The sequence below is a fragment of the Megalopta genalis genome, unplaced genomic scaffold, assembly GCF_051020955.1.
Source record: "Megalopta genalis isolate 19385.01 unplaced genomic scaffold, iyMegGena1_principal scaffold0050, whole genome shotgun sequence".
Taxonomy (NCBI): Eukaryota; Metazoa; Arthropoda; class Insecta; order Hymenoptera; family Halictidae; genus Megalopta; species Megalopta genalis.
In genome coordinates, this window is record NW_027476119.1 from 584,061 (window position 1) to 610,951 (window position 26,891).

Here is a 26,891-nt window from a genome sequence, read left to right on the forward strand (position 1 = left end):
CACTAAACCTATCGAGCATCAAAGATTTTTGACTTTTAATTTTTGTCTTACAAGAATTACAAGACTGAATTTATTTAGACACCTTGCTGTTTCCATTGAACCGTATGCTTGAATTCATCAATTTATTCAACCATTGCCTGCAAAAGGCTCTTCATAATTTCAACGCTTCTTAAAGGGAAAACATGGAACCGTAATTTGAACCGGAACGATGTGCTAGGTTTCAACGGATTGTACAGAATGCAACAATATTCTAAAATTCTTTTAGTATCTTCGCCGCGCTCTGCGTATTTTGCTCACCCGTTTTCGTCATAAATCCATAAAGTTTACACCCTAGTTTATTAGTTAGACTAACTTCTTCAAAAAGTAGTTACGAAGCTAGGCGAGATTTCTGCCCGCGCTTTCATATAATAAATGTGAAGTTTCGGAATTGTAAGTATGTACATACTTCGTGCGAGTAATTAAAAGTTGAACGATGTTTGAAACGTCGCCTTAACTTCCCGGGATGTTTCGAAATTTAGTTTGTAAGAGAGGAGTCCGAGGCGAAATCTTGTTACACCTTCTCTTCCACGTGTTCTCGAAGACGCGTCGATATATTCCCGGTGAACTCGAGCGGGACGCGAATCACGGTGAATTAGAGATAGTTCATCGGTCAGTGATTAATCGCGCATCGGGTTGCCAGTGCATCGAGCGTGAACGCAGTTAGCCGGTTACATTATTAAAGCGAGCCGGCTTGTACTGGCCTAATTACTCATTAAATCCCACTAAATACGCGCGACACTGCCCTTCCTGCCACGATAAATCCTCGATCAGAGATTCGCGTGCAGCGACCGATCTTTCGATATCCGTTTTCACAGGTCTTGTTAGCGAATGTCACTTATTAACATAAAATCTGAGTTAGATCATACGTTTAACAAATGCACGAAACAAATTTTTTAGCGAATTGGAGAGGCTGAAGTGAATTTTTATTTACACTGAACAAATTGATTCGGTAACTTTTTCTTTACGCTTCTTGGTATTCTGTGTAACTGAAATTCGTGGAGCTAAGAAGATCGCATAATACATTCGGAGCGTTATAATACATAGCAGAGGGAATAATTTTCAACGTCTGCTTCTTTCTCACACCGCTCCGCAACAAGTATCTTATCTGCTGCGTATCGATCGATATATATTATTTAGATAGCGAATCGTCATGGTGGCTTCCACGATAATAAGCTTCTTCGATAGCAGACGGCATGAAGTAGACTGAGCAATATGTTCCACACATTTTCCTCATTATCTCTCTTTCTTTGCATCAGTTCGCTTGTCGAACAAGTGTAGCGCGAAATTAGAATATCAGAAGAGCGAATTTCTGTCAACCCATAAAATATATAATCCAGAAATTATGAAATCTTGAGACATTTCATGAAAAAGATAATATTCAAATTTTTCTAAAAACTGATTTCATCCTTTACATTCAAGAAGCGACGCATACCATGGTTTCATTGAAACGATAGCGAACAAAGTCGCATAATTTCTGACAAACCTTCTCCGTTAGCTCTCTGAGACCTCGCGCGACATGTTCAATCGCAAACAAATTCTACCCCGGTCCATCTGTTAGCGAAATAAGCAATCTAGCCGAAGCAAATTAATCTTCTTACGTAAACAGATAAAAATACTTGAACTCCTAGTCGCAAATATTTTCTGTGCCTTTCAATTCGATACCCGTCGCATATTTAAACGTTTCAAAATTATATAAATCACTTCGAACCGTTAAAAAAATATTATTATGACCTTTGTACATTCTCTTGCCTTTTCTATCTAAAACTGTGTCATTATAGTAATACCGTACGATCAGAAAATAAATAATATTTAAAAAGGAATTTTAAAAGTTTGCAAATTTTATTCAGAAATAATTTCAATTATGTTCAGGATTTTCTTCTTGATCTTTTCTTAACCGCAACCTAAAAAGGATATTTTCCAATTTTTATGCATTTCGTGTGTCGCCTTCTTGGCTCCTAAATAGTTAATTTGTAATCTTTCTGTATGTTTTCCAAAAGGAGTCTTCCTCCAGTAAATAAATGAGTAATAACAATAAATAATAAACCTAGCCTTGATCGTAAACCTCAACCACCAAGAATTTTGTCGCAAAACGAATAAACCATCCAGCAACGTGTATGAACTGCAGTGGTTGTTGCTTCGATTGATGTATGTACACCGTGTCTGAATTATAACGCATCGAGCACAAGAACGCCGATGGGTCGTTAATTCCGTGTCGCGCCGATAGATCTTACCGTGAAGGATTTGATCGATTTCTGATGCGCAACCGGCGCGTCACGGCGCGCCACGCCGGTGAATTCGCGTGCGAATGTCGCGCGCGAAACCATCGATCAGTCGCGGCGTTTGTGCCACTTTAAGGAAAGTAAGTCAATGCGATTCGCTCGTGTAAGGTTGCGGATCGCCGACGAGCGCCTAGCGCCTGCGATCGCGAGGCCTTCGAGCCTCGTCTGGATCGCGATCTACACGGCCGCCCGGCGATCCGGTCTCTTTTCCTGCTCCGCGGAAGCTTCCGCGATTTATTCGAGACGAGACGCTTCCAGTGGGGGATTACTCACCTTTCGATAGCTTGTCGACGGACTCGAAGCGTCCTTCGACCTTGTTCCGTAACGAATCCAAATCGAAAGGCGTCGTGAATCCATGATCCACGCTGCGGCTCTTGCTCCTGCGAAAGAAAGCGCTCGATTAGCGACAGCTGATTCATTTTGCTGCGACTTTCCGGAATGATCGACCGCTTAACACTAAACTACGAGGCATTAAGTGTGACACGAATGATCTTTGTCGATGACAGGACACAATCTATTTAGAATCTGTGCCATCTGTTATTGCAGTATACAGAGTGTATCAAAATTATGGTGCTTCCGGGAAATTGAGAGGTTCCTGAGGTTATTTGAAGTAACTTTTTCCTTAGCGAAAATGCAATCCGCGATTTCGTTTCCGAGTTATTAACGAAAAACAGTGACCAATGAGGGGTGAGATCAGCTGGCGCGGGGCGGCCGAGCCAATCAACGAAATTGGGCTTCGGCCGCCCGTTGGCACGGCTGCCCGTTGGCTCAGCGGCTCGTTGGCTCGGCGACTCGTTGGCTCGGCCGCTCGTTGGCTCGGCGGCTCGTTGGCTTGGCGGCCATGTGACAGCCGGACTCGCCTCTCATTGGTCACCGTTTTTCGTTAATAACTCGTGAACGAAGCCGCGGACTGCATTTTCGCCAAGGAAAAAGTTACTTCAAATAACCTCAGGAACCTCCCATTTCCTGAAAATATCATAACTTCGGACACTCTGTATACCCAGATGGTGTTATCGAATCACATTTCTTATGAAAGCATCTTTCTAATTTATATTATTCATACATGAAACTGCTAATTTGATTTAATAACGCCAAATTACGCAAACTCTGTATACCGGGTGCTTTATTAAAACTGTTAAAAATGCTAGAGGAACAGATCGTATAGTTCGAAGGGACAAAAATTACGGTAGAAATATGTATTTTTTTTTTTTATTATAGGTCATATTTTTTTCGAGATTCTAAAGTTGGCTTTTTTTAATGCGATTACATATTTCTATCATTATATGGATAAAAACGAATCCAGTAACACCTGTGTCACGACTACTGAAATGACTACAAAAATGACTACTGTAAAAGAAAAAGTCAGAAACCAGTCGTTTTGACGGGTTTGGTAGTTCTAGTCTAAAGAAGTCGTAGTCTTGATTCTATGTTGTATTTAATTTATGCTGTACTTGGTAAAGAGATTGCGTGAGTGTTGTTCCACGTATAAATTAGACTCTACGTATATTTAAGATCAGTAGCTCCAAGAACGTTTTTTTTCTAATCTTGTAGCAGCTTTTAATAAAAGGCTTGGGTAGGTCACCGAGGAAAAAAGAAAGAAGGAAAAAATAGGAAACGAGTAGGTAGTTGCGGGAGAACGAAAGTAAAAGTGAAGTAGATGGTGTAAAGGCGAGGCCTGGCCAGGTTTCTCAAGTCCTCAAGTTCGTAGAATAAAACTGACTCCACTTTCAGATCATCTCAACGCATGCCTTAACCGTCGTTATTACTAGACCGCGGATTTTATGCGTTTATGGTAAAATTGGGTACGGTAAATACGGATCGATGAAGACATTCTCGAAAAATTTCAGAATATTCTTATATTCTTTTCAATTCATTGAAATCATCGATGGAAGAAATATATAATTTTTAGTTGATTTCTGTTTTACGGGATTGATTCAGAAAATTTGTTTTTATTTTCTTTGCAGAAACATCCGTGGTCCAGTTGCAAACTGGAAAGCTCATTCGGAGCACTAAAAGGATTAATTAAATTGGGGCTATCATATTCTCCGGCACGAAACAAAAGCTGTCTGACACTTTTCGACCGCGACATTCAAACGATTACTATTTGACACGCACGGAAGCGGGATCAGTGAGCAGCGTGAAGACGTAATTTCGCGAGGCAGCGAACCATGCTGTTCGCAAATGAACTCGCCGCCCGCTAGACGGATCCGTGTCGCGTCGGGCCGAATGGCCGAGGCGGATAACCCGGCCACAATGGGAACTTCCGTGAATGAAATTACCGGCCGGAAGAAAAAACGAATTTCATGAATGGACCAGAGCAAAGCGAACCAACCACCTGGCGCCGCAACAAGTCACGTTTCTTGCGTCGCCGGCCGTTTTCGAGTTTATTCCGTTTCACGCGGCACTTCGCGATTTACAGGACACGCCGCGCCGCCCAGGCTCTTTTGTTTCGCGGCCGGTCGTTTAATTCTCTTGGAAAACGTAACACCGGTCTTAATCGCTGAATGGCTCGTATTTCGAGCGTGGAAAGTGGCTCGCTGGGCCTGCGAAAGAAACACGAGCAGACGGGGACGGAAATATGAGTAAAGAGAGGGAAACGCGCCAGAGGAAAACTCGGGAAACTGTGGAAGGACAAGAATAGATGGGGAAAGTAGAGGTCTGATTTAATCATATTCTTATCGAAAGTAGCTACGCTATACTTTTATCGTTTTCATCCGTTTTTGATTTACTTTCTGTTCCGAATGTAAAAATTTCAATAAATGTATTCGATTACAAAGTGATTTGGTAAGTATGTATTTGTGAAACATATGCTACAAATAATACAATATTACGTATTAGGTGTAAACTAAACTAACTTAGATAATTTATAAAAAATAAACAAGTAAATATATAAGTAAATAAATGTGTGTATATATATATATATATATATACACACATTTATTTACTTATATATTTACTTGTTTATTTTTATCTAAGTTAGTTTAATTTACACCTAATACATATGTAATATGTATTAGGTAATATATGTATATTATAAATATATATATATATATATATTTATATTTAATTATAGAACTCCAAGTCTGTATAAAATTACAAGATTCTATTCTAGGTTCTTCAGGTTAAAAGTGGAACGGTTACATCTCTAAGCCAGAAAACTAATTATTTATTTAAGATCGATGGCTTAAATACACGATTGTATTATAATTCAATATATATTTAATTTTCCAATGTACAGGGTGGCTGTTTTGTCTATAAGTCCGGAATACGTCAGAAATTACGAAATATAGCGAAAAAAGTTTTTAACAAAAATTGTTTGCTATAAATGGGGGTATAACGTGATATAAAAAATTTTCTTGTTGGCGGAAAAATGTCGAAGATTTCAAGGTCACGGTGTTTTCTTTTCAAGTTGAATGCTGTATTTTTGTATACGCTGTATTATAGTATAATCGAATACGAATTCAATGAGGTACAATTGAAGTCATTTCTGTCAACAGAAACGCGGAAAATCGTCGTTTAACCGAGCTGTCATATACCTATGATCAGTGAAACTCTGCATGATTAGTGATTGTGACTGCAAATTTGTATTTATAACGATGGCGAACATGTTTAAGCAATACGTAAAAGGAATCACTGATTAATTTCAAAGTACATACACATCGTAGGTAAGTGTCAACAGAGGTAAATTATTTCTCCCATTATCGAAAGGTATCCAAACGTTTATAAGTATGCAGGAAGTTACTAATCACGCCTAAATGGCTTGATTAAACGACGATTTTCCACGTTTCGGTTGACTGAAATGACTTCGATCGCACCTTATTTGATTCGTATTAAATTGTACTAAGACACAGTGTATAGAAAAATAAAGCATTCTATTTTATAAAACCAACGCGACTTTGAAATATCCGTCACTTTTTATCGCCGACAAGAAAACTGTTTATATCACGTTGTGCTTTTGTTAAAACATTTTTTTCTCTACCGTAATTTCCGAGATATTCTGGGCTTCCAGATAAAACGGACGTCCTGTATTACATTTATATTTGTTTATATTTGAATATAAATTTATTTATATTTCATTATGTATTTATTTATGTTTCATTATACAGGATGTCTCTGAAAAAGTATATACAAGGGTGCACCAAGTGATTCTTCATAAAAAAAAACATAAAGATATAGAATAGCTTTTTTTGTTTAGGACTTGGTTTCCGAGAAAATCGAGTTTGGATATTCAAACGTGAGTTTTTATTTTCTTTTTGTCATTCCAAGCAATAGCGAAATTAAAAAGAAAAAGCATTCTAGTTATGGTGTATTAGTCTGGTTCCGCAATCATCTAAAACAATTCGAGTCGTTTAGTTAAAAAGTTTTTGCGTTTTAAAAGTTGTCCGAACATTAATGAGAGTCACTGCATCACCATTAATGTTCGGTCAACGTTTGAAACGCGATAACTTTTTTGGGACTGGATTAAACGACTCGAATCTTTTTTAGATGATAGAAACAAAAAAAAGCTATTCTATATTTGTTCATGTTTTTTTATAAGGAATTACCTGGTGCCCACTTGTACATACTTTTCATACTGTATATTGACAAATTTATATTTATTTACATTTAATCATACAGGGCGTTCCAAAAGTCACCAACAATCGGGGAATGGGGGGGGGGGGGGTCCTGAGGTTATTCGAAGTAACTTTTCCCTTAGCGCAAATGCAATCCGCCTTTTTGTTCATGAACGAAAAATATTCGCCGATGAGCGGAACTGGGACTTCGCGCGCTCGTTGCGCGCCTCGTTGACGCCTCGCGTCAGCTGACCACGCCTCTGATTGCTCAGTATTTTTCGTAAATAACTCGGAAACGAAATCGCGGATTGCATTTGCGTTAAGGAAAAAGTTACTTCAAATGACCTCAGGAATCCTCCATTTCCCAATTGCGAGTGACCATTGAGACAATCTGTATATTAAAAAATTTATATTTATTTATATTTAATAGTATATTGAAAAATTAAGTATATATTGAATTGCGATACAATCGTGTATTTAGTTCTTTAGTCTTCACTGAATAATTAATTTTCTGGCCTGGAGATGCAACTGTTTCATTTTCGAGGTGAAGAACCTGGAATAGAATCTTGTAATTTTATAGAGTCGAAGTTCCAATTAATTAGTTGAACATATAGAATTCTTGAAGTTGGTGATGCGCCTCTGTCCATGTTATACACATCAAAAGTTTCCACCGTTGTATTTCATTACAATATTACGTGCTTACGTTTTTCGATTGTAACGATCAATCATGAAACAATAATGCCATACTGTGTTATATCGTTTTACGTACCTGAAATAAGATGAGCTGAGGTTCTCGGTGGATCTCGAGTGCGTGACATCCTGGGACATACGCCTGGACCTAGGATGCGACAAACAATCCAAAACAACAGCAGTGAGTACATGCATCTACGTGCCAAACAAAAGTAAACTTAATTACGATATTAAAAAAAAAAAAAAAAGAAAACAAATATCAAACGTTCGGAGAAAATTGAGCAACTCGTGGCTGCCTTGCAAGTTTTAAACGAAAATAATAAACATCGCCTTTGTGCATTCAATTTTCTCGGAACCAAAAGTAATTTTCAACTGAAATCAAGGTTATATCAATAAAAAGCGATCAAATCAGCGAGCGATTTCATTAAAAAACAGTCAACGATTGCTAGCAATTTCAGGGAAAACCATGCAATTGTAACATCGATACGTTCCAAATACGTTCCAAACGTGAACATCCAAATATCTAGGGCTTCCACAATTCAAGACGATATACGTTATTTGCCGAAATATTGTTCTCGATGAAGTACGGACAATGTGATCTTGTATTGATATTATATTTTTCGATAATATTGCGTTAATTTTGCTTTTCATTTAGCACTTTCTCAATGATAAATTCAATACGTTTATTGTCATTTCTCCCATATTATTTAACGAAACGAGTAATATAACCATACGCGTGTATATGTATATAACAGCGACTTTGTAAACATTTTAAAATGAAATGAAATAAACGATTTAACCAAAAGCATTTCTGTATGTAACGATATAATCGAAGATTGCACGCTAGCAGCACATAACTAATAGTTCTGTACAATATTTTATCTGGTACACAACATAATTTTTATTTATGAGGTATCTAGTCCATGTGACAGAAAGTCGATTGGTATGATCGGGATTAAGAATAACTGCATATGTAGTGATTTCAAGGTAGAGTTGGCTATGAAACAAATTATAATTGGAGAACTCCTAGTGTCGATGTCAATTTTCGCATTTTTCAGTAGTTTTATTTTATAAAACAAGGTTTATAGTTTTTTTTTAAATAAAGCTATTTATTATAAAGCAAAGTTTATAATTTCATAAAATAAAGCTATATCTAAAATATTATAGTTTTATCAAATTAAACTATATTTAAAACATTATAGTTTCATAAAATAAAACTATATTTAAAATATTATAGTTTTATAAAATAAAACTATATATTATAAAACGAAGTTTATAATTTTATAAAATAAAATTATGCTTTTAAAGTACATAATAATTTTTAAATAATTCAAATTATTTAAATTCATTAAGGCAAGTACGGTATTGTATTTAACAGTATTTTAATTGTATAAATACGAACAGTTCCTTAGCGAAAAACTGAGCAATGAGAGGCGTGCGCGGCTGGCGCGAGGCGGCCCAGCCAACGAGCGCACAAAACCCAGTTCCGCTCATTGGCTCGGCCGTCTCGCGCCAGCTGGATCTCGCCTCTGATTGGTCGCTGTTTTTCGTTAATAATTCGTAAACAATGTCGAGGATTGCATTTTCGCTAAAGAAAAAGTTTCTGCAAATGTATTTTCAGTGGTACAATTCCCTTTTCTAGAATCGCGATGCTGGTTGCAAACACCGGAATCACGGTTCTCTAGAAAACAGACGTAAACGTCCGACCGAATGCAGATCCATGGTAACGAGTGAACTCGTCAGGATAGCTCGGCAATCGAATTAAAGCGTCGGGAGCAATTAGCGCCGGTTTGAAGCGATGCCGGCGCATCTGCGTCGATTCGAATTGTGTCCGGATCGCTGGCTGCGAAATATCTCTTGGTTATGCGAGCACTCGAAAATGTTTTAAAGACTTTCACCTCCTCGACTGTTTTCCGGAATGAACTTAACGTAAGTCGAACTCACAAGCATCGTTCAGGCAATCGTTTCTCAGACGAACGGAACAGAAACGTTCACAATTAGATTACACGGTTTGTGTGGAAATACTGAGAGAAATATTAGGTCTACCGGAAAGTTCTGTCCGTTTTTGAATTGAAATATAACACAATTTTCATACATTTAATAATATTTATTGTAGAATATACTTTCCATCGTTACTTATGACTTCCTGCCAGCGTGATGGCAACTTGTAAATGCCATTTTTAAAAAATGATTTATTTTTAGAGCCGAAGAACTCGACTAGTGCTTGGTTGACATCAGCTTCAGTTTTGAATTTTTTTCCTGTATAAAGTTTTGCAAAGAGAGAAACAAGTGATAATCGGAGGGTGCTAGGTCTGGGGAGTATGGTGGATGCGACAGAATTCCCCAGCCTAGCTCTGCGATTTTCTGACGAGTCGCCAAAACAGCATGTGGTTTGGCATTATCATCGGTAGCCATGTTTTCACGATCGCGTCTCGCTTAATAATGACACGGGACGTCTTTGTTTCAGTTTATTTAGGAGAGTACATGCGTGTAAATGCAATGATAAAGAGAGATAGTCGTATATGTCTCAAATCAACATGTGCATACGGATTGAAACTTGAAGTGACACTATCGGATAGAACTTTCCGGTAGACCTAATATATCGCATAATATCGATGTATTATTTTTAACTTGTTAAACTTGTTAAAGGATGATAATAATTTTGAAGACTTTGTTTTGCAATTTCAGCAGAAACATTCATTCGATCGATCTGAAATGACATTAAAACGGTGCTGCTTATTATTGACGCTTTACGTACCGGCGGTTATGTAATAGTTATTTCGAAATTTAAGATCAATAATTGAGAATATCTTAAAAAAATTGCTCAAAAGTGATAATAATTTTATTTATGTTTCAACAAATTATTTGAACTAATATCGCGTATTAACGATTTCTGAAATTATTACAAAAAAATTATCGAGCTTCTTTTACGTACAGCTCCAGTCACTGAATATAACAAAGTGAATAAAGTGTTAACAATAAACGTAGCGAGGACCAACTCGTCGCCTATTGCTTTATAAGAATGACAACGCTGAATTTATTTAGACTTCCGCCATTTCTATTGTAATACACGAAAATAATTCAAGAAATTATTCGATCGTTTCCTACGAAAAAGACTTTATAATTTCAACAATTTTTTAAATCAGAAACGTGAAATGGATCATTTCGACAGGTAGGCTTAAGCGTTAAACCGAATTCCGTCGAACATGTGACTATAAAAAAAAAAATCTATAGACAATTCGCTCCGCCAAAGAGAAAGGATTGGGCACGTCGAAACCCGTGCCAAACAGTTCGCAGACAAAATGAAATTCGCAACGAAGAATGTCTAAAACGTGTCGCGGCGTAGATGTAAACGTAAACTGTATTTTCGGGAAGCAGAAAAGTGTCACGTTTGGCGAAGTGCCCCGTGCAGAGCGATTGAAATAATCGGCCGACCCGCGACACGCCACAACAATGGGGAAAAATAAACGAACGCCGCGAGTGTCAACAATCGATCCTGGTTTTTACATGGGACGCGTGTAGCGCGCGTCGAGAGAATTTACAAAATTCCTGTTCCCAATCAAGAAATGTTTATACCGTTCGCACCGTTACGCATTCCCGTTATTTTTAACATTATTTATGGCACCCGGGGATATATTTGAAGAAACACCTACTCACATCCGTGTTACCGCACTTGTGTAAAATCGTGCATACGCAATATTCAGTATACAGTTAGTATCGTCGAATAAAAGAGCCAGACTAAACGGGAACTTTATAAATGAACGCGGCCGGAAACAAAAATGTTATACAATTTGTGTAATGTTCGCTGGCTGACTGTTCACCGCTGACTGACTATTATGATCGTTGCACAGTGGGCCAAAACGCGAATCTAGCTTAGCAAAACGATTCTTGTCGTCATGTTTTCCTTTATACGAATATACATATGTTTTATACATTTACACATGTATTATAATTGTACGATTGTAAATAGCTCATGTTTTGTTTATCCATATCTATTTATGATTATAATCCATTTAGAACATATGTATATATACATATGAGCTATTTACAATCGTACAATTATAATACATGTGTAAATGTACAAAACATATGTATTAATGCATATAGTATAATAAACATTATAATTATTTGGATCTAGTTTCGTCGAGTCTCTGATCTGTATTCTACTTTTATCTAAATACTAACTACATATACCATAATTATATTAATTGTTAGTATACAGAGTGTCCCAAAAATGTCTCACAATCTGGAAATGGGGACTTCCTGAGATCATTTGAAGTAACTTTTTCCTCAGCGAAAATGGAATCCGCGGCTTCGTTTACGAGTTATTAACGAAAAACAGTGACCAATGAGAGGCGAGATCAGCTGGCGCGAGACGGTTGAGCCAATCAGTGCAACCGGGCTTCGTGCGCTCGTTGGCTGGGCTGCCTCGCGCCAGCCCTGTACGCTTCTCATTGGTCAGCGTTTTTCGTTAATAATTCGTAAACAAAGTAATGGATTGCATTTTCGAACAGGGAAAAGTTACTTCAAATAACCTCAGGAACCTCCCAGTTTCGGATTTCGAGACATTTTTGGGACATCCTGTATAAACTTACATATATGCAATACAGGGTGTCCCATGATTATATTAACACCTGGAAAGGGGGGATTCCTGAGGTCATTTGAAGTAACTATTTCCTTAGTGAAAATACAATCCGCTTCTCTGTTCACGTGTTATTAACGAAAAATACTGGCCAATAGCCAATGAGCGGAACTGGGCTTCCGTCGCCCGTTGGCTCGGCCGCTCACTGGCACGACCGCCCGTTGGCTCGGCCGCCTCGCGCCAGCCAAGCTCGCCTCTCATTGGTCACTGTTTTTCGTCAATAACTCGCAAACAAAGCCGCGGATTGCATTTTCGCTAAGGAAAAAGTTACTTCAAATGACCTCAGGAATCACCCCATTTTCGGGAGTTAACATAATTATAGGACATCCTGTATATACATGTATATAAAAATATACAATTACAATACATATTATGTGTATGAATGTATAATACATAAAACGACAAAAATCGTTTGGCTCAGCTGTAGTATTTTTCTTTTCGATCGTTCATTTATAAAGTATTCGTTTTGTCAGCCTCCATTGTTTGTTAATTTCGATGCGGTAATAAACAGAAATGTGTGCCGCTTTGTTCGATCGACACCGTAATTTTAGCTAAGTTCCGTTGAATTTGAAGTTCTCGAGGATTTTTCGTCGGAGATCGGTCGCCGAAAAAATGCCTACACATCGGCATTTTGTAAATAGTTGAAGAGAAAGCGGATCGGTTGTTTGGAGCGCATACCCGACGTAAACGGGAAGCGCGCGTATGAACACACGGCAATATTTCATCGGTCTATAAATATTAAGTACAGAGATAGAATCAATAAGCGGGAGCTGCGGTGGGTGCGCGCGGTGGTCGTCGGAGATATAAATAATAAATGCGACTCCGGGGCCGATCTATTGGATGGATGGCTAACGAAAATACGATGCGTCCGCTGGCCTTTCCAAGAACGAGCTACGTTCGGGAACGTTCCGGCCGGATTTCTGCAGCTCGACGAAGCCGGGGCGCACGGCGAAATTTTATAGACGAATGTCGATATCGTAAAAATTCTGAAAGACTCGGATTATCTCATCAACTTTTACGGCGCGGCCCAGACAAATTTTTACCGGCTGTCCGACCTTCCGTAGGAAAATTGACACTTTCCAGCGCGGATCTGTTAAATTATATTTGCCATAAAATGCGCAAATAAATCCTGTGAACTTCAAATCTGCGGTTCTAATGAAATTCTAGAGAATTTATTTCCTTTTTATGGTTGAAGCTTTGACAGGCGAAAAGGAACACATTAAAACACGTTAGCGAATATATTGCACGTTCATGACTGGTGCCACTGTTAATTCGAAGTTTCCTCTTTGTAATCAGAGTCTTTATAAGAGTTCAATTATACAATGAAATTATAAGAGTCTTTATAATTTCAACAATTTTAAGAATTAGGTACACGAGTGCGTTGATTAAAATTTTATGAGGTAAAATTATAATTTAATTATTATAATTGTTATAAATATTGTGAAATTACAATTTTGTGAAATAAGATGTATCGTCTTGACAGTACCATAATTAGGATGAGTCGTGTCATGTCTCCTGGCGAAGGACATCCGAGTGCAAACAGATAGATAGAAAGGTTAAAGGAAGAAATTGGAAATTTGGTCAGTCGTTTCGACGGTCGATTTAGCGTTAAACTCCTGCAATATTATTTTCTACGATGTTCAACAGTGTTCCAATCGTTAGGCTCTTCGCGGTTTGAGCGCCTCTCACAAGTGATCCAATTAATTATTCAAGAAAGTAGAAATCTCTTGCGATTTTCCCAATTTCTCGATGTGAATATTTCCAAGAAAAATTAAGAGTGTACGAGTTGAATATGGAGGACGCGCTGGTTAATCGAAGGCAGCGCTTCTATAATGGGAGACCGTAACAAAGGCATTGGTAATTACGCGTTCGACTCGAGTACAAGTTCAATCATACACGTAAACAGCCGATGATAGAATATTAAATGTAAACGGGGCCGATTGCCAATGCAGTGTCGAGTAGAATCGAGTTCATAGATTAGGTTACTATTAGTACATAGGTGTAGTCGGTGCGGAACGGATTCAGAGTTTAGACACGTGAGAGCTGTCTGAATACGATACCAACGACCTTCACTGTGACGGACGTATTTATTGATGGGCCTGGACTCGAAGGAGAGAGTACCGACAACAACCTTGGATTCGTTGTACGCGATAATGGTCGTTGTCGATTAACCCCGCCTAATAATTTGCATGCATCACGAGGGAACCTGGTGCTGGCATCTTTCAAAAATAGGCCATCATTCGATCCTCCATTTCGGGTGCTTCGACATCATCGGAGGCCTTGAAAAATATTCAACCGAAAAATTTGCGAATTGTTTCAACGAGATCGAAATATTGTGCAGATTCTGACGCAGTTCGAAGAGTCTAAGATTGTAGTCTAGTTTATTTTGAAATGTCTCCAAAAACATATACATAGCATCGACAACTAGAATTTCTAGGTCGTTAGCAGCGTTTTCTATAAAGCACAAGTCGTCGACAGTGTGTTCCGACGGCGGATTTTACGCATTTATGAGAAAAATGAGTAGGTGCAATTTAAAACAGCGTCAAGATTTACAGTCGATGACGAAAATATTGGAGCATTTCTTGTGCTTCCATCTCGCAACAACGTTAACCGATTTCGATGAAATTTTCAGCATGCAATGTATCAAGTTTAATTGTTCACGCAAATAGAAATGACAAATGTTTTCTTCTATTTTATTATTACAACGAATTTTAATTTTTGGACCTACTGACGATTAAAAAAAAAAATTCAAATCATTTGGTTCAATGTTTTAAAAGTTTCGTACCCGACTGTAAATAATTGTAACATACCAATTTACGATTTTCAAGTTGTTGAAATTATTAAAGATTTTGCATAAAGATCTAGTTCTAAATTCATCAATTATGTTCTAACCTCTTAGATGACCCCTCTCAGAGGACACAACGAGACTACTGATATAACTATGGCACTTCTGAAATGAAAAATTTTTCTTTTGTGCAATTTATATCAATGTAATCTTATACCAAATTTTATTTATGTATAGTAATTACGTCTAACGTTATGTTACTTTATACTTTATTTCTAATGTTAGTTACTACTTCACGAATAAATAAGTTCAACTTATTAATAGCTGACCTGCGATACTTCTTCGAGTGCAAAGGATTAATTATAATGCATCAATCGTGTCTTCAATGAGGATATAGACCTTCAATATAGGACTGCTGGTATTACACAGGGTGTTCCAAAATGATTGTACAAACGAGAAGTGAGGGGTTCCTGAGGTCATTTGAAGTAACTTTTCCCTCAGCGAAAATACAATGTGCGACTTCGTTTACGAGTTATTAACCAAAAACAGTGACCAATGAGAGGCGAGTTCGATTGACGCATGGCGACCGAGCCAACGGGCGGCTGAAGCCCAATTCTGCTGATTGGCTCGACCGTCTCGCGTTAGCCGAGCTGGCCTCTCATTGGTCACGGTTTTTCGTAAATAACTCGTAAACGAAGTCGCGGATTGCATTTTCGCTAAGGAAAAAGTTACTTGAAATGACCTCAGAGACCCCTCATTTCTCGCTTGTACAATAATTTTAAGACACTCTATATTAACACGTCAGCCTCCTGGGGCTGACAGTGGACCTATCGTTTGGATGCCATCGGCGCATGGTCTGCCGCTTCAATCGAAAACTCAGCAAAATCGACTCCGCGCTTAACGCGTTAATGACCCTTACGAATTCCTAATCAGCGGTAACATTTTCTATATGTCTTAAGTAGTCACTAACATCTCCGAGCTCTCAAGTTCACAAGTATCGCGTTCTAAAGGCCTCAAGCTATTAGTATCATCTTCTACAAATCCCTAGACACCGGTATCAGGTTCCACGAATCAACGCTCCTCACTACTAAGCTTCTCAATCCCCTATCAAGTACATTCACTTCTCAATAGCAAAAATCCTCTAATCTCTACTCTAATCTCTAAACATCTAAACAATCTCGACTTCCAAACTTCATTATCACCGAAGACTAGAGGTTAAATAATCTTAAATATTCTATGAAATCTTGCGATGAACATTGATCTGATCTCTTCGGCCACCAGTAGACTGAAGATTTTTATGCAAAATAATATAATTGTTTGCATCAACTGCAAGAAATAGAAAGGAATGCTTCTCAATATAATACATTGACATTTTCTACTATTTTAACTAGCAACTACTCAGTTTTGCCATAAGCGCATAACATTCACAGTCTAGTGGTCTATTTATAGACTACTTTCAGCAGAACAATTGCTTTCAAATTTTAAACGATTCAAATTGTTTAAATTATTTCGCTTCTATTGAATCGCTCGGAAAATTGCTTCATTTCTTTCACGAGAAATGACGACGATTTTTTAACCCTCTGCACTCCGCGCCATCCCGGATGTTACCCCCTCGGCACCACTTTGTCGCAAAAACGTGCACTTACGAACCTTTATATTATACATGGTGTCCCAAAATTGTGATACTTCCTGGAAATAAGGGATTTCTGAGGTTATTCGGAGTAACTTTTTCCTTAGAGAAAATTCAATCAGCGGCTTTGTTCACGAGTTATTAACAAAAAACACTAACTAATGAGAGATCGCGTACGGCTGACGCCCCGACCTCGCCACCACTGCCGCTGCGTCGGACGGCCGGCGCGTCGCGGTATTGGTCGCAAGGGCGGAGTCCCGGCCACAATCGCTTTCCGATTGGTCAGTGTTTTTCGTTAATAACTCGTAAACAAAGCCGCCGATTACATTTTCGTTAAGGAAACAGTTACTTCGAATAACCTCAGAAATCCCTCTTTTCCCGGAAGTACCATAATTTTGGTACGTCCAGTATAGTATACCTTTGGAACCAAGTAAGATATTATAATGATATTCGATTTACATGAATTTGTAGACATCGGGGAACATATATTTGCAAAAAGAATCAACATCTTATTTCTTATAATTTTGTACAGTATGATAAATTTTAAAGCATTCCAATATAATAAACTTTAATGTCCCCTCAGAGAGAGGACATCCGAGTGATATGCTAGAATTACAATGACCCCTGAAAGAGGACAATGGAGTGCAAAGGGTTAATGTTTAGAGCGAAGCTGTTGAACAGGCCTCGCGGCGGACAAGGGCATAGTCACGAGCTAAGGGCAAAGCTACGGATAAGCGTCTTAGCGGAGTGGGGACGTGGGAAAACAAAGAGCCAAGTGTTTACGTTTTCATGGCATCCTTCCATGCCATGGAAGCACGCATTGCCGTTATATGCCGATCACCCGATGCTCATTCTATTTCAATCTCGACGTATAACCTACAGTCGATCTCTGTCACCGCCTTCAGCCAAATACAGTAAATTCTCCCAAATTTTCCCTCATCTTGGCTTCTCCGCGGCTCGTTTTCGTAGTTGTTTCATCGATCAACAATTATAAAAACGTGTCGCGAGACTCGAATAATCGTATCTGCTCTACCCAAATTGTTCATTTTTGTTTCCAAGCTTAGGGACAATTTGGGAGAATTTACTGTAACTCGGATGCCCGTACGGGCAAGTTGTTAACCCTCTATGGGCCTATGTAACTTTCAAGTCACAAGCTAATATATCCACATTTTACCAAATAGTTTTAGTTTTTTTCACAAGATGATGTATACGTCTTAATTATATAATGTTTTCGCAATAGCCAATAACAATATTGATGACGGTTGGCAGCACACCATCAATCTGAAATGTCAAAATAAATACCTTGCAAGTTGTCTGCAGATAGAAACCAAAGGGACCATCTTGTGCAATTGAGATTATTTGTGCTTTTGTCGGTGTTTACTAAATAAAAAAGCGTATATAATAGCTCTGGGTTCGTATATGAATAACAATTTATTTATTTGCATTTCAATAATCATTTTGTTACTATTTGTATATGATATAGTTTTGTAATTTTCAGGTTACATTGGGATATTGTGGTAGATTCGAGTGTATTTAGGATAATAGTTGTGCTTTCTTCTATTTTCAAATTTATATATCAAATACCCAAAATATGGGTACAAAATCATATAAAAATAAAAGAGGAATTAGAATTAGACGCGCATTAGCGGTAATAGATCCGAAGATTCTTTATTAGATTCTTTATTTCTGAATTTCATGCTTAAGCATTTATGCACAGAAGTGGGAACATTGTAAGCCGTTGTTACTTCAAAGTTACAAATTGAATTAATTATAATAAAGTTGTTTAAACTGTTAAATAATTGTTTAATTAGCATATATAGGTTTATAATAATAGATTTTCCGTTGCATAAATTTTTTTATATTTAAGAAAAAAATTCGGCCAAAATAGTGAGTTAAACAGCTCTGGTTTAAAGTAAAAGAAAGAAAAGAAGCTTTCCGTCATTTTTTCTGGTAGCTTTGACATCTCATGCTCGTAGAAGATCTGTTTCTGTATACTTTTCGAACGAACCAATAATTGCAAAAAACAAAACGGTACTTGTCAAATTACACGTATTACGCGGCAATAAATCAAATTGTGTATACGGCGATAATTCAACAACTATTGGGTTGGCAACTAAGTAATTGCCGATTTCAGTTATAGATGTCTCTCATTCCCATTTTTATGATATCCGTAAATGTTATATTATAAAATTATTATTATTATTATTATTATTATGTTATTTTTTATTATCCGCGAATGGTAGCAACTGGACAAATTGAATGCAGCGGTCAAGGAAAAGCGACCAGAATTGGTCAATCGTACCATATAGCCCTGATCTCGCGCCATCGGATTACCACTTATTTCGACCCCTGGACAACTCCTTTCGTGGTAAAACTTTGAATGATGATGACGCTGTAAAATCTTACTTAACTCAGTTTTTGGCCGAAAAGGATCAGACTTTCTACGAGCGTGGAATTTTCAAGTTGTCAGAGAGATGGCAAAAGGTCATCGAACAAAATGGAAAATACATTACAGATTAAACTTCATTCCAAGAAAAAAAAAATTTTTTATTTCATTGAACAAATCGGCAATTAGTTGCCAACCCAATATTTCCGTATGTACTGTATTCACAGTGATTTTCTGTTTAATTTTGTCCCATTCTTAGTGGTTATCGACTATTGTGCGCGACGCGACCGGAACGGAAAGTTCACTGTCGGTCAGCGGCGACCGACGGTGACAGCAGTCGACGCGTTAAATGTCCAGTTTTTCTGCGTCGACTGCACCGATTCCGTCGACGATATGGGCCGACCGTGTCCGTGGCAATTTTCCACAGAAAGTTCAACGATTTTAAGCGCCGCCCCGAGCGATATTTTATTTCATGGCGACGGCGGACACGGGTCTCGTTTAGGACGACCATAAACACGCGAGCCCGCTTTAACGTGTACGCGGCAATTCCAACTGTTGCGGGGGCTATTCAGCTCTCCCATAAACTGGAAACGTGTCGCTGGTTTATGCGTCGTCCCGGTTAATACTTTAGCCGATCTCGCATTCTGGACCATCGTCGATCGCTTCATCCCGCAGCTCTGCGATAATAACCGCGCGGCGTTCCGCTCGTTCCTCGCAATTTGCCAGAACACCCTCGCGGAACATACCTGCTGGAAAAATTCAGGACGTCGATTCTTTTTACGTTGCCTTCATACACCGATGGTTTAACAATGTTACGAAGCGTGTGATCCACCACGCGAATTGACGAAGCTGCGCCGTCGATCGAAACAGAATCGTTAAAACCGCGCGCGCGAACTTCATATTCAAACTGGTTGTAACTCGGTAAAAAGAAAAAAAGATCGCGCGATGATACATTTAACCTTTTACGGTACACGGTTCTCCCTCCTTTTTTTTATTGCAAAATTTGCTACAAATAGATCTCGGATCTTTATGCGAAATAAAAATTGTCTGCCTCAATTGTAACGAATTAATGTACGAGGAAAGTTTGTTTTCTTCCTTAATCGGCGAAATAAATTGAAGATAATGTAGCAACATTCTTAAAGTTTCTTCAATATTTACACTGTTTTGTGTTCCATGTAGGCCAGTGAACCAACAAATCTAAGAATTATCGGCAAATGTGTCGAAATCGGCAAGCTTTTCTAACAACGAGTAATACAAATGTAATTAAAATTGTATCATCAATTAGGAACATTAATAAAGGAGCTAGAAAAAAGGGTATAAGTTACCGGGATCTGCAAACTGCATTTTCCAAATTTTCGTCACAGGATCAGAGAAAAAATTTAAAAATGTAGAATTTTTCATTTCTTTTTTCATTTCAAGTAATGAATTTTTAATCATTGCACAGTAAACATGTCCCTCTAACATTTAATAAAAATACAAGTCATTCAGATGAAAAAGTTATTGCGTTTTAAAAGGTGTGCGAATGCTTTAGTTTCATCGGTGTACGTCAAACGCATCTTCACCGGAACAATGCGTTCGAGACAAAAGACAGTTGTTAACAGCTCCTACGAAAATACTGTCGCCGGTAGACGCAGCTCGCCGAGAAAATCCATGCCTTTCCGCATACCGGACGTGTAACTCCGTCAGACCGGATTCCATTACGTCAACGTCCTCGCGCGGAAATAAATTGAGTCACGTATTTTTCAATCAGCACCGCGCGATAAGTGATGTCCGTGATCAGTCCCCTCGAATCATCATAAAATCGTATTTTTCAGCTTCCAGATCGACGATGGAAAAGAATCGGGATACGGGCAGGTTCATGGAGAGGACTGAGAGCACACGACGAGATACGCCGATAGGAAACTGGGCTCCGCTTTATTGTCCGATTATCATATTTTTACGCGGTCTTTCCTTCCCTCCTCCATCGATCCTCACTCGTCCTTTTTCTCTCTCTCTCTGTCCCTCTCTCTTACTCTCTTCCTTTCTCCCTCTCTCTTTCTCTCTCTTCCATCGACACTCTCTCTCTCTCTCTCTCTCTCTTTCTCTCTCACCTCTTCTCCACCGACTCTATCCTTCCTTTTTCTCGCTTTTTTCCTCTCTCTCCTCCATCGACTCTCTCCCTTTCTATCCTCCACCGACTCTCTTTTTTCAGTCTCTCTCTCTCTCTTTCTTTTTCTCTCTCTTTTCAATCGACTCTCTCTCTTTCTCTCCCTCTCCTCCATCGACTCTCTTTTTCTCTCTCTCTCTCCCCCATCGTCGACTATCTCTCTCTCTCTCTCTCTCTCTCTCTCTTTCTCCTCCATCGACTCTCTCTCTCTCTCTCCTCCATCGACTCTCTCTCTCTCTCCCCCATCGTCGACTATCTCTCTTTCTCTCTCTCTCTCTCTCTCTCTCTCCTCCATCGACTCTCTCTCTCTCTCTCCTCCATCGACTCTCTCTCTCTCTCCCCCATCGTCGACTATCTCTCTTTCTCTCTCTCTCTCTCTCTCTCTCTCTCCTCCATCGACTCTTCTTTTCTCTCTCTCTTTCTCCCCCTCTCTCTCTCCTCCATCGACTCTTTCTCTTTCTCTCTCTTTCTTTTCTCTATCGATACTCTTCTTTCACTCTCTCTCTCTCTCTCTCTTTCTTTCTCTTTCTCTCCTTCTCTTTTCTCCATCGATACTCTTCTTTCACTCTCTCTCTTTCTTTCTCTCTCTCCTCCATCGACTCTATTTTCCCTCTAATTCTCCCTCCACCATCGACTCTTTCTCTTTCTCTACCTCTCTCTCCTCCATCGATATTCTTTTTTCACTGTCTTTCTCTCTTTCATTCTCTCTCTCTCCCATCAACTCTCTCTCTCTCTCTTTCTCACTCTCTCTCTCTCTCCTTCATCAACTCACTCTTTCTTTCTCTCTCTCTCTCTCTCATCTATCTACTCTCTTTTTCTCTCTTCCTCTCTCTCCTCCATCGACTCTCTTTTTTTCACCCTCACCCTCTCTCTCTCTCTCTCTCCTCCATCGACTCTCCTTTTCTCTCTCTCTCTCCTTCATCGACTCTCTTCCTCTCTCTCTCTCTCTCTCTCTCTCTCCTTCATCGACTCTCTCTCTTTTCTTCTCATTCTCTTCCCCTCTGAGTCTATTTCTCGTCCTCCAATTCTCCGTTCAATATGGACTACCGGCAGGACGTTATCTCGCCCCGGTGACGATCGATAGAGTCACCCGGTTTCGGAGCGCGGTAATCTACGCGTTACGATAATGCAATATCGTAGCGGGCTAACATTTGCACGACCCGTGTTTATACGAGCAAGTAAATTTTCCGCTACGCGCAGGAAAAGTGGGGGGACCGGTCTCGACCACGCTGACTCGACGACGGTCAATGACGGCGACGATTCGGACAGTCGAAATGAACTTTCCGACGCTCCGCGTGGGCTAACACGGGAGCTCTGCCAAGCAGTTCTCTCCCCTACTTTTACGAATCTCGGAATATATTCGCAGTCGTCTGCGAAAGCGCCCGAATGCTACACTGTCAATTTCTGGAAGATTGCCGATTTTTACACTGTTATAACTAGAGCGCGAATGTTTACGCAAAATAAAAATTTTAGGAGGTGACTAAACGTTTCGTTCTTCGTTTAACCTTTCGACTGTCGGCATGATGTCATACGGAGTCACTTATATTGTACCGTGTTTCGATGAGTAAGTATCCAGGGTGTCCCAGGTTTTAATGTTCAAACTTTGTCAGTGTATTCTATGGCACAAAGTAAGAAAAAAATGTTATGTAAACATAGGTCATATAGAGCTTTATCAAGAAGTTATAACAAAAATTCAGAATAGGAATAGTAATCAATTTGCTGTTACCGCGAGCATTGGCTTGAATAGATCAGCACATGCCGTGTGTTTATGTAAGCTGTGTTTATTAACACATTTCGAAATGCCTACCGTTGTTGACAATACATGATTGACATCGATCGAAGATTTCTTTTATTTTTTTATTTCTTTTTTTTAAGTTGGTTACTATACCTATTCTGAATTTTTGTTATAACTTCTTGATAAAGCTCTATATGACCTATGTTTACATAACATTTTTTTCTTACTTCGTGCCATAGAATATACTGTCAAAGTTTGAACATTAAAATCTGGGACACCCTCTATATGTAGTTCTGTTTCATCTGACTCGATTTGCGAAACGAAAGTATTTAGTGAGAAAAATTATTTATTGTGAAATCCAACAATATTTGACATGTTAGGTTTCCTACATGGTTTTACACGTAAAACCGGCAGTCTAAAGGTTAACAGTTTAAGTCACTATAACCTGCGACGCCATTTTATTTTACCTATTCGTTCTGTTCATATTTTATAAAAACACCACGTTACTTGGCAAACTGTTCAATAACAGAAAACTGTTGTAGGTCGAAAAATCGACCGGATTCTTGAATTTCACAAACCGCTTATAACCAGTTGGCTGTTTTCGACTAGTATACTCGTCATTTCCTCGTGACGAGTGTACTCGTCAAACACAGCCAACCGATTAAGAAGTATATGTACATTGATATTCTTTATTTAAGTATATATTTCGTAGAAGTGTTTCATTTAAACGAACTACGAAGAAAATCAAACCTATACTATACAAGTACAGTAACTTATCGAATTAACGTAATCCTGTGAAATAAATATAGATCGAAGCACAACATTTTTTATTTATTAATTCCTATAAAATTTCACAACGCTATAATGATTTTTACTTCGATTCGACTTCGTATAGCAGAATCACAATTTTGGCTGATGCTTAAAGACGTCTAAATTTAAACCCCTTTTTACGTGTTAGCATCACAAACGCGAATAAGAAAAGGGTTCCCTCGAATTTCTCGAAAAACTCTAAATTCGAAGAAACAGACATCCGCTGTCCAGCGAGAAATCCAACTTCTAATACCGTCGGCAAAGTTCTGACCCAAATTCCCCGTAGTTCCACGTTTCGAGTTGTCAATGGGGGGCTCAGGAAAATTGTCCGAGAATCATTAAGCGACAATCGATGGAACTGGGAGGTGTGAAAGCGCGATTCCCCGCGTCACCCTCTTCTCCCGGCTAGCCGGGCATCCGACGATTTCGTAGATATCGTCGGCTGATAATCCGTGTCCGTGAACGGATCAGCGAGACCGATGGCTGCGTGACTTTGCGCGACGGAAAACGGGTTTCCAGGCGGCGTACAAGGCAGAGGAGAGAATTCGCAGCGACTTCCATCGGAAGGGAGAAAGGTGGTCCCGTGTGCACCGGTCTGCCTAAAGCTCCGTTCCAACTGGCGATTAATGATCCGAGCGGTCTTTGACGCGGTTCGACTTTGATCGCTGAACTGCGCTTCGTGCTTGCAGTTAGCGCACAGATTTCACGGAAATTTGGAACCTGATTAATACTCGAAAGGAGGACCATTCTGACTGAAACATAACTTTTGCATGCATTTCGATAGAATTATCGAAACTGAAGTTTTAACGCTTTAACGCGGTCGTAATTAAATGTTCCTGGTTCTTAGTCAAATATTTACACTCTGGAACAATTATTTAATACGTTGCGATATTGCTTTATATTAGTGATGATACTATTAATGCAATTTTATCGACCGTGAAGGGTAAATTGAAATTCCTGTAAAAGAATACTATTTTTGACGAGCGAGACTGATGTATTATTGGGATTGGACATTAATTTCGGGATTGTCTACGTCTACAGGTCCATTTAATGTTCGTAAAGTATCGTTAAGACCAATAGAAAATACAAGAACAGAACTTAACGTATTAACACTCGGACAGCAGACATTTTTCATAAAAATATAAGTGACTTTGCGTAGGATCATGTACAATTGTACTATGTTTTTTTCGACAAATTTGTTTGTTAATCTTTGTAGAGCTGAACGACGATATTTCGTTGTTTTTTTAATGGAATTTCAATTCTTGGCACTAAAAGAATCAAGGTGTTGCGTCCAGGCAGGTTAGATTCTCTATAATGAAACTTGCGAAATTCTTAATTAATTCACCGAATCTAAATAGTCAAATATTTACACTCTGGACCAAAATGTGCCCGAGTGTTAGTTGTATAATAAAATTGTTTTAATTTTATTTATCTCTGTTAGATTTTATTAGAAATAGTGTCACGTGAATTTACATTAGATTAGTCGAACGAATATACGAAGATAACAATGTTCTTCGTCCGATGTACAGTAATTTCTCCCAGAAATGTTCGGAGGTCGGAATTGAAACCGGCAGCTCTGAGAATACTAAGTCGCGATTCTTCGATTCTCGCGGTTCGTTTTTATAGAAACTCGGGTCATTCGGCAAAAAAATGCTGTGGCCAGCATGTCGGTGTACATTGATATGGATACATAGTAATGCTAGAATAAAAACGATGCCTTAACTTTTTTTATTTCTAATTTTTTGCCACGATTCGAAAGCAATTCGGAGACCACGTGTCACGTACCTAGTACCTACCACGTACTTTGTAGCTCCGCGGTTTTTCTTACCTGACTCACACCCAAACAAACCATTTTGCGTTGTACTCCGGGAATTCGTGTCGCGTGCCGCATCACACGCTTGACCGACTCCGTCGACCCTTAGCATCGACGTAGCAATAAATTACATAGGCATTGAACTGTCGCAGGGAAATTCACAGCAACCCGAAATTTGGCATTCCCGGGAGAAATTACTGTACAACGAGGAAAACTCCAATCTCGATAATTTGAAGATTCCGTAGCTTAAAAACGTTCGAGTTATATTCTGATCGAAGGCGAATTGACTATAAAAGTCGGTACTCTTCCAGCGTAGCAGTGATTAACGTCGCGTCACGCTCTTTTAGCTACTAAATAAACAATTAACGAAATCTGACTCAATGTTGTCGTTTAATATACTATAAATGTTTTTACGCTTATACTTCTATAAGACAAGACAATGTACCTTCATCCGTAGGTGGTGCTAGACAACCATCCATTGTGCATTATTATTGTTAAATAGCAGAAAATAAAGAAACCTTTATAACTCGTATCCTTTGTTTTGGATCAGCCCAGTTTACATAAAAATTAATTCACAATAAATAAAAGAAACGGCGAAGATCATGAAGTAATAATAATAATAATAATAATAATAATAATAATAAACATAATAGGTAATAAATAATAATAAATATTATGAATAATAAATAATAATAAATTATTATAAAATAACAAATATTCCTCCACTGGGGATGTGCCTAGAAGCTATTGACTCGAACCGTTATAACAAAAGAAATTATTGTAAAAGATATTATCTGTAAAAATTAATTAAAAAATTATTGTAAAAGAAATTCTAAATTGCCGTTTAGGCGATGTCAGTACAGACTCAGATGTAAACAGAGTTCGGGTCGGTCTCCAGAGGTATCAAGAACGCCGCACACATTGCACAACGTCGCTGCTAACGAAGCTCAAAGATCGCCTCGATAGATTGCACGCAGTTAAATGAGAGTTTCGCACAATCATTTTCTTTTGTTGCCGTGAACGTCGAGTGCGCCAAGCGCCAGTGAGAATCAACCTTAAGCCGACCCGAACTGTTTCGAAATTTCCTGCGACACCTGCGTTCATGGCCTTCCCAGACGTTTCGCAAAAACGTTGGTCGAAACAATGGATGAGAGGCTTCTCAGAAAGGATTCGATCGTGGCCGAACGTTTCTCCATATTCTAATCGACAACAGGAACTGAACAGGCGTCATGAATTAGTTATGCGTGCGGAAATAAATGTAATTAGCGAGTTCCATTCGTTTATGGTAACACAGATTGAACGATCATTAAGGAGTCTAAAACTATCGTCGCAGCATATATTGTGCAATAATTATTTTTACTAACCTTTATAAGCGACAACGTT

At 38.7% G+C, this 26,891-nt stretch overlaps 1 protein-coding gene across 14 annotated transcripts in view; it reads right to left on the reverse strand.

Moving 5' to 3' along the window:
• Positions 1 to 26,891, reverse strand: part of mtd (TLD domain-containing protein mustard) — a 424,160-nt gene that overhangs the window by 121,277 nt on the left and 275,992 nt on the right. For 10 of the 14 annotated variants that reach the window (XM_033481311.2, XM_033481308.2, XM_076527899.1 and 7 more), the window contains 2 exons: positions 7,641 to 7,709; positions 2,592 to 2,698 (listed from right to left, as the gene is read on the reverse strand). In XM_033481311.2, coding sequence (XP_033337202.1) covers positions 2,592 to 2,698; positions 7,641 to 7,709 — 176 coding nt within the window. Of the gene's footprint in view, positions 1 to 2,591; positions 2,699 to 7,640; positions 7,710 to 11,218; positions 11,360 to 26,891 lie in introns of those variants that run through there. The other 4 variants (XM_033481314.2, XM_033481309.2, XM_033481302.2 and 1 more) reach the window with 2 other exon arrangements.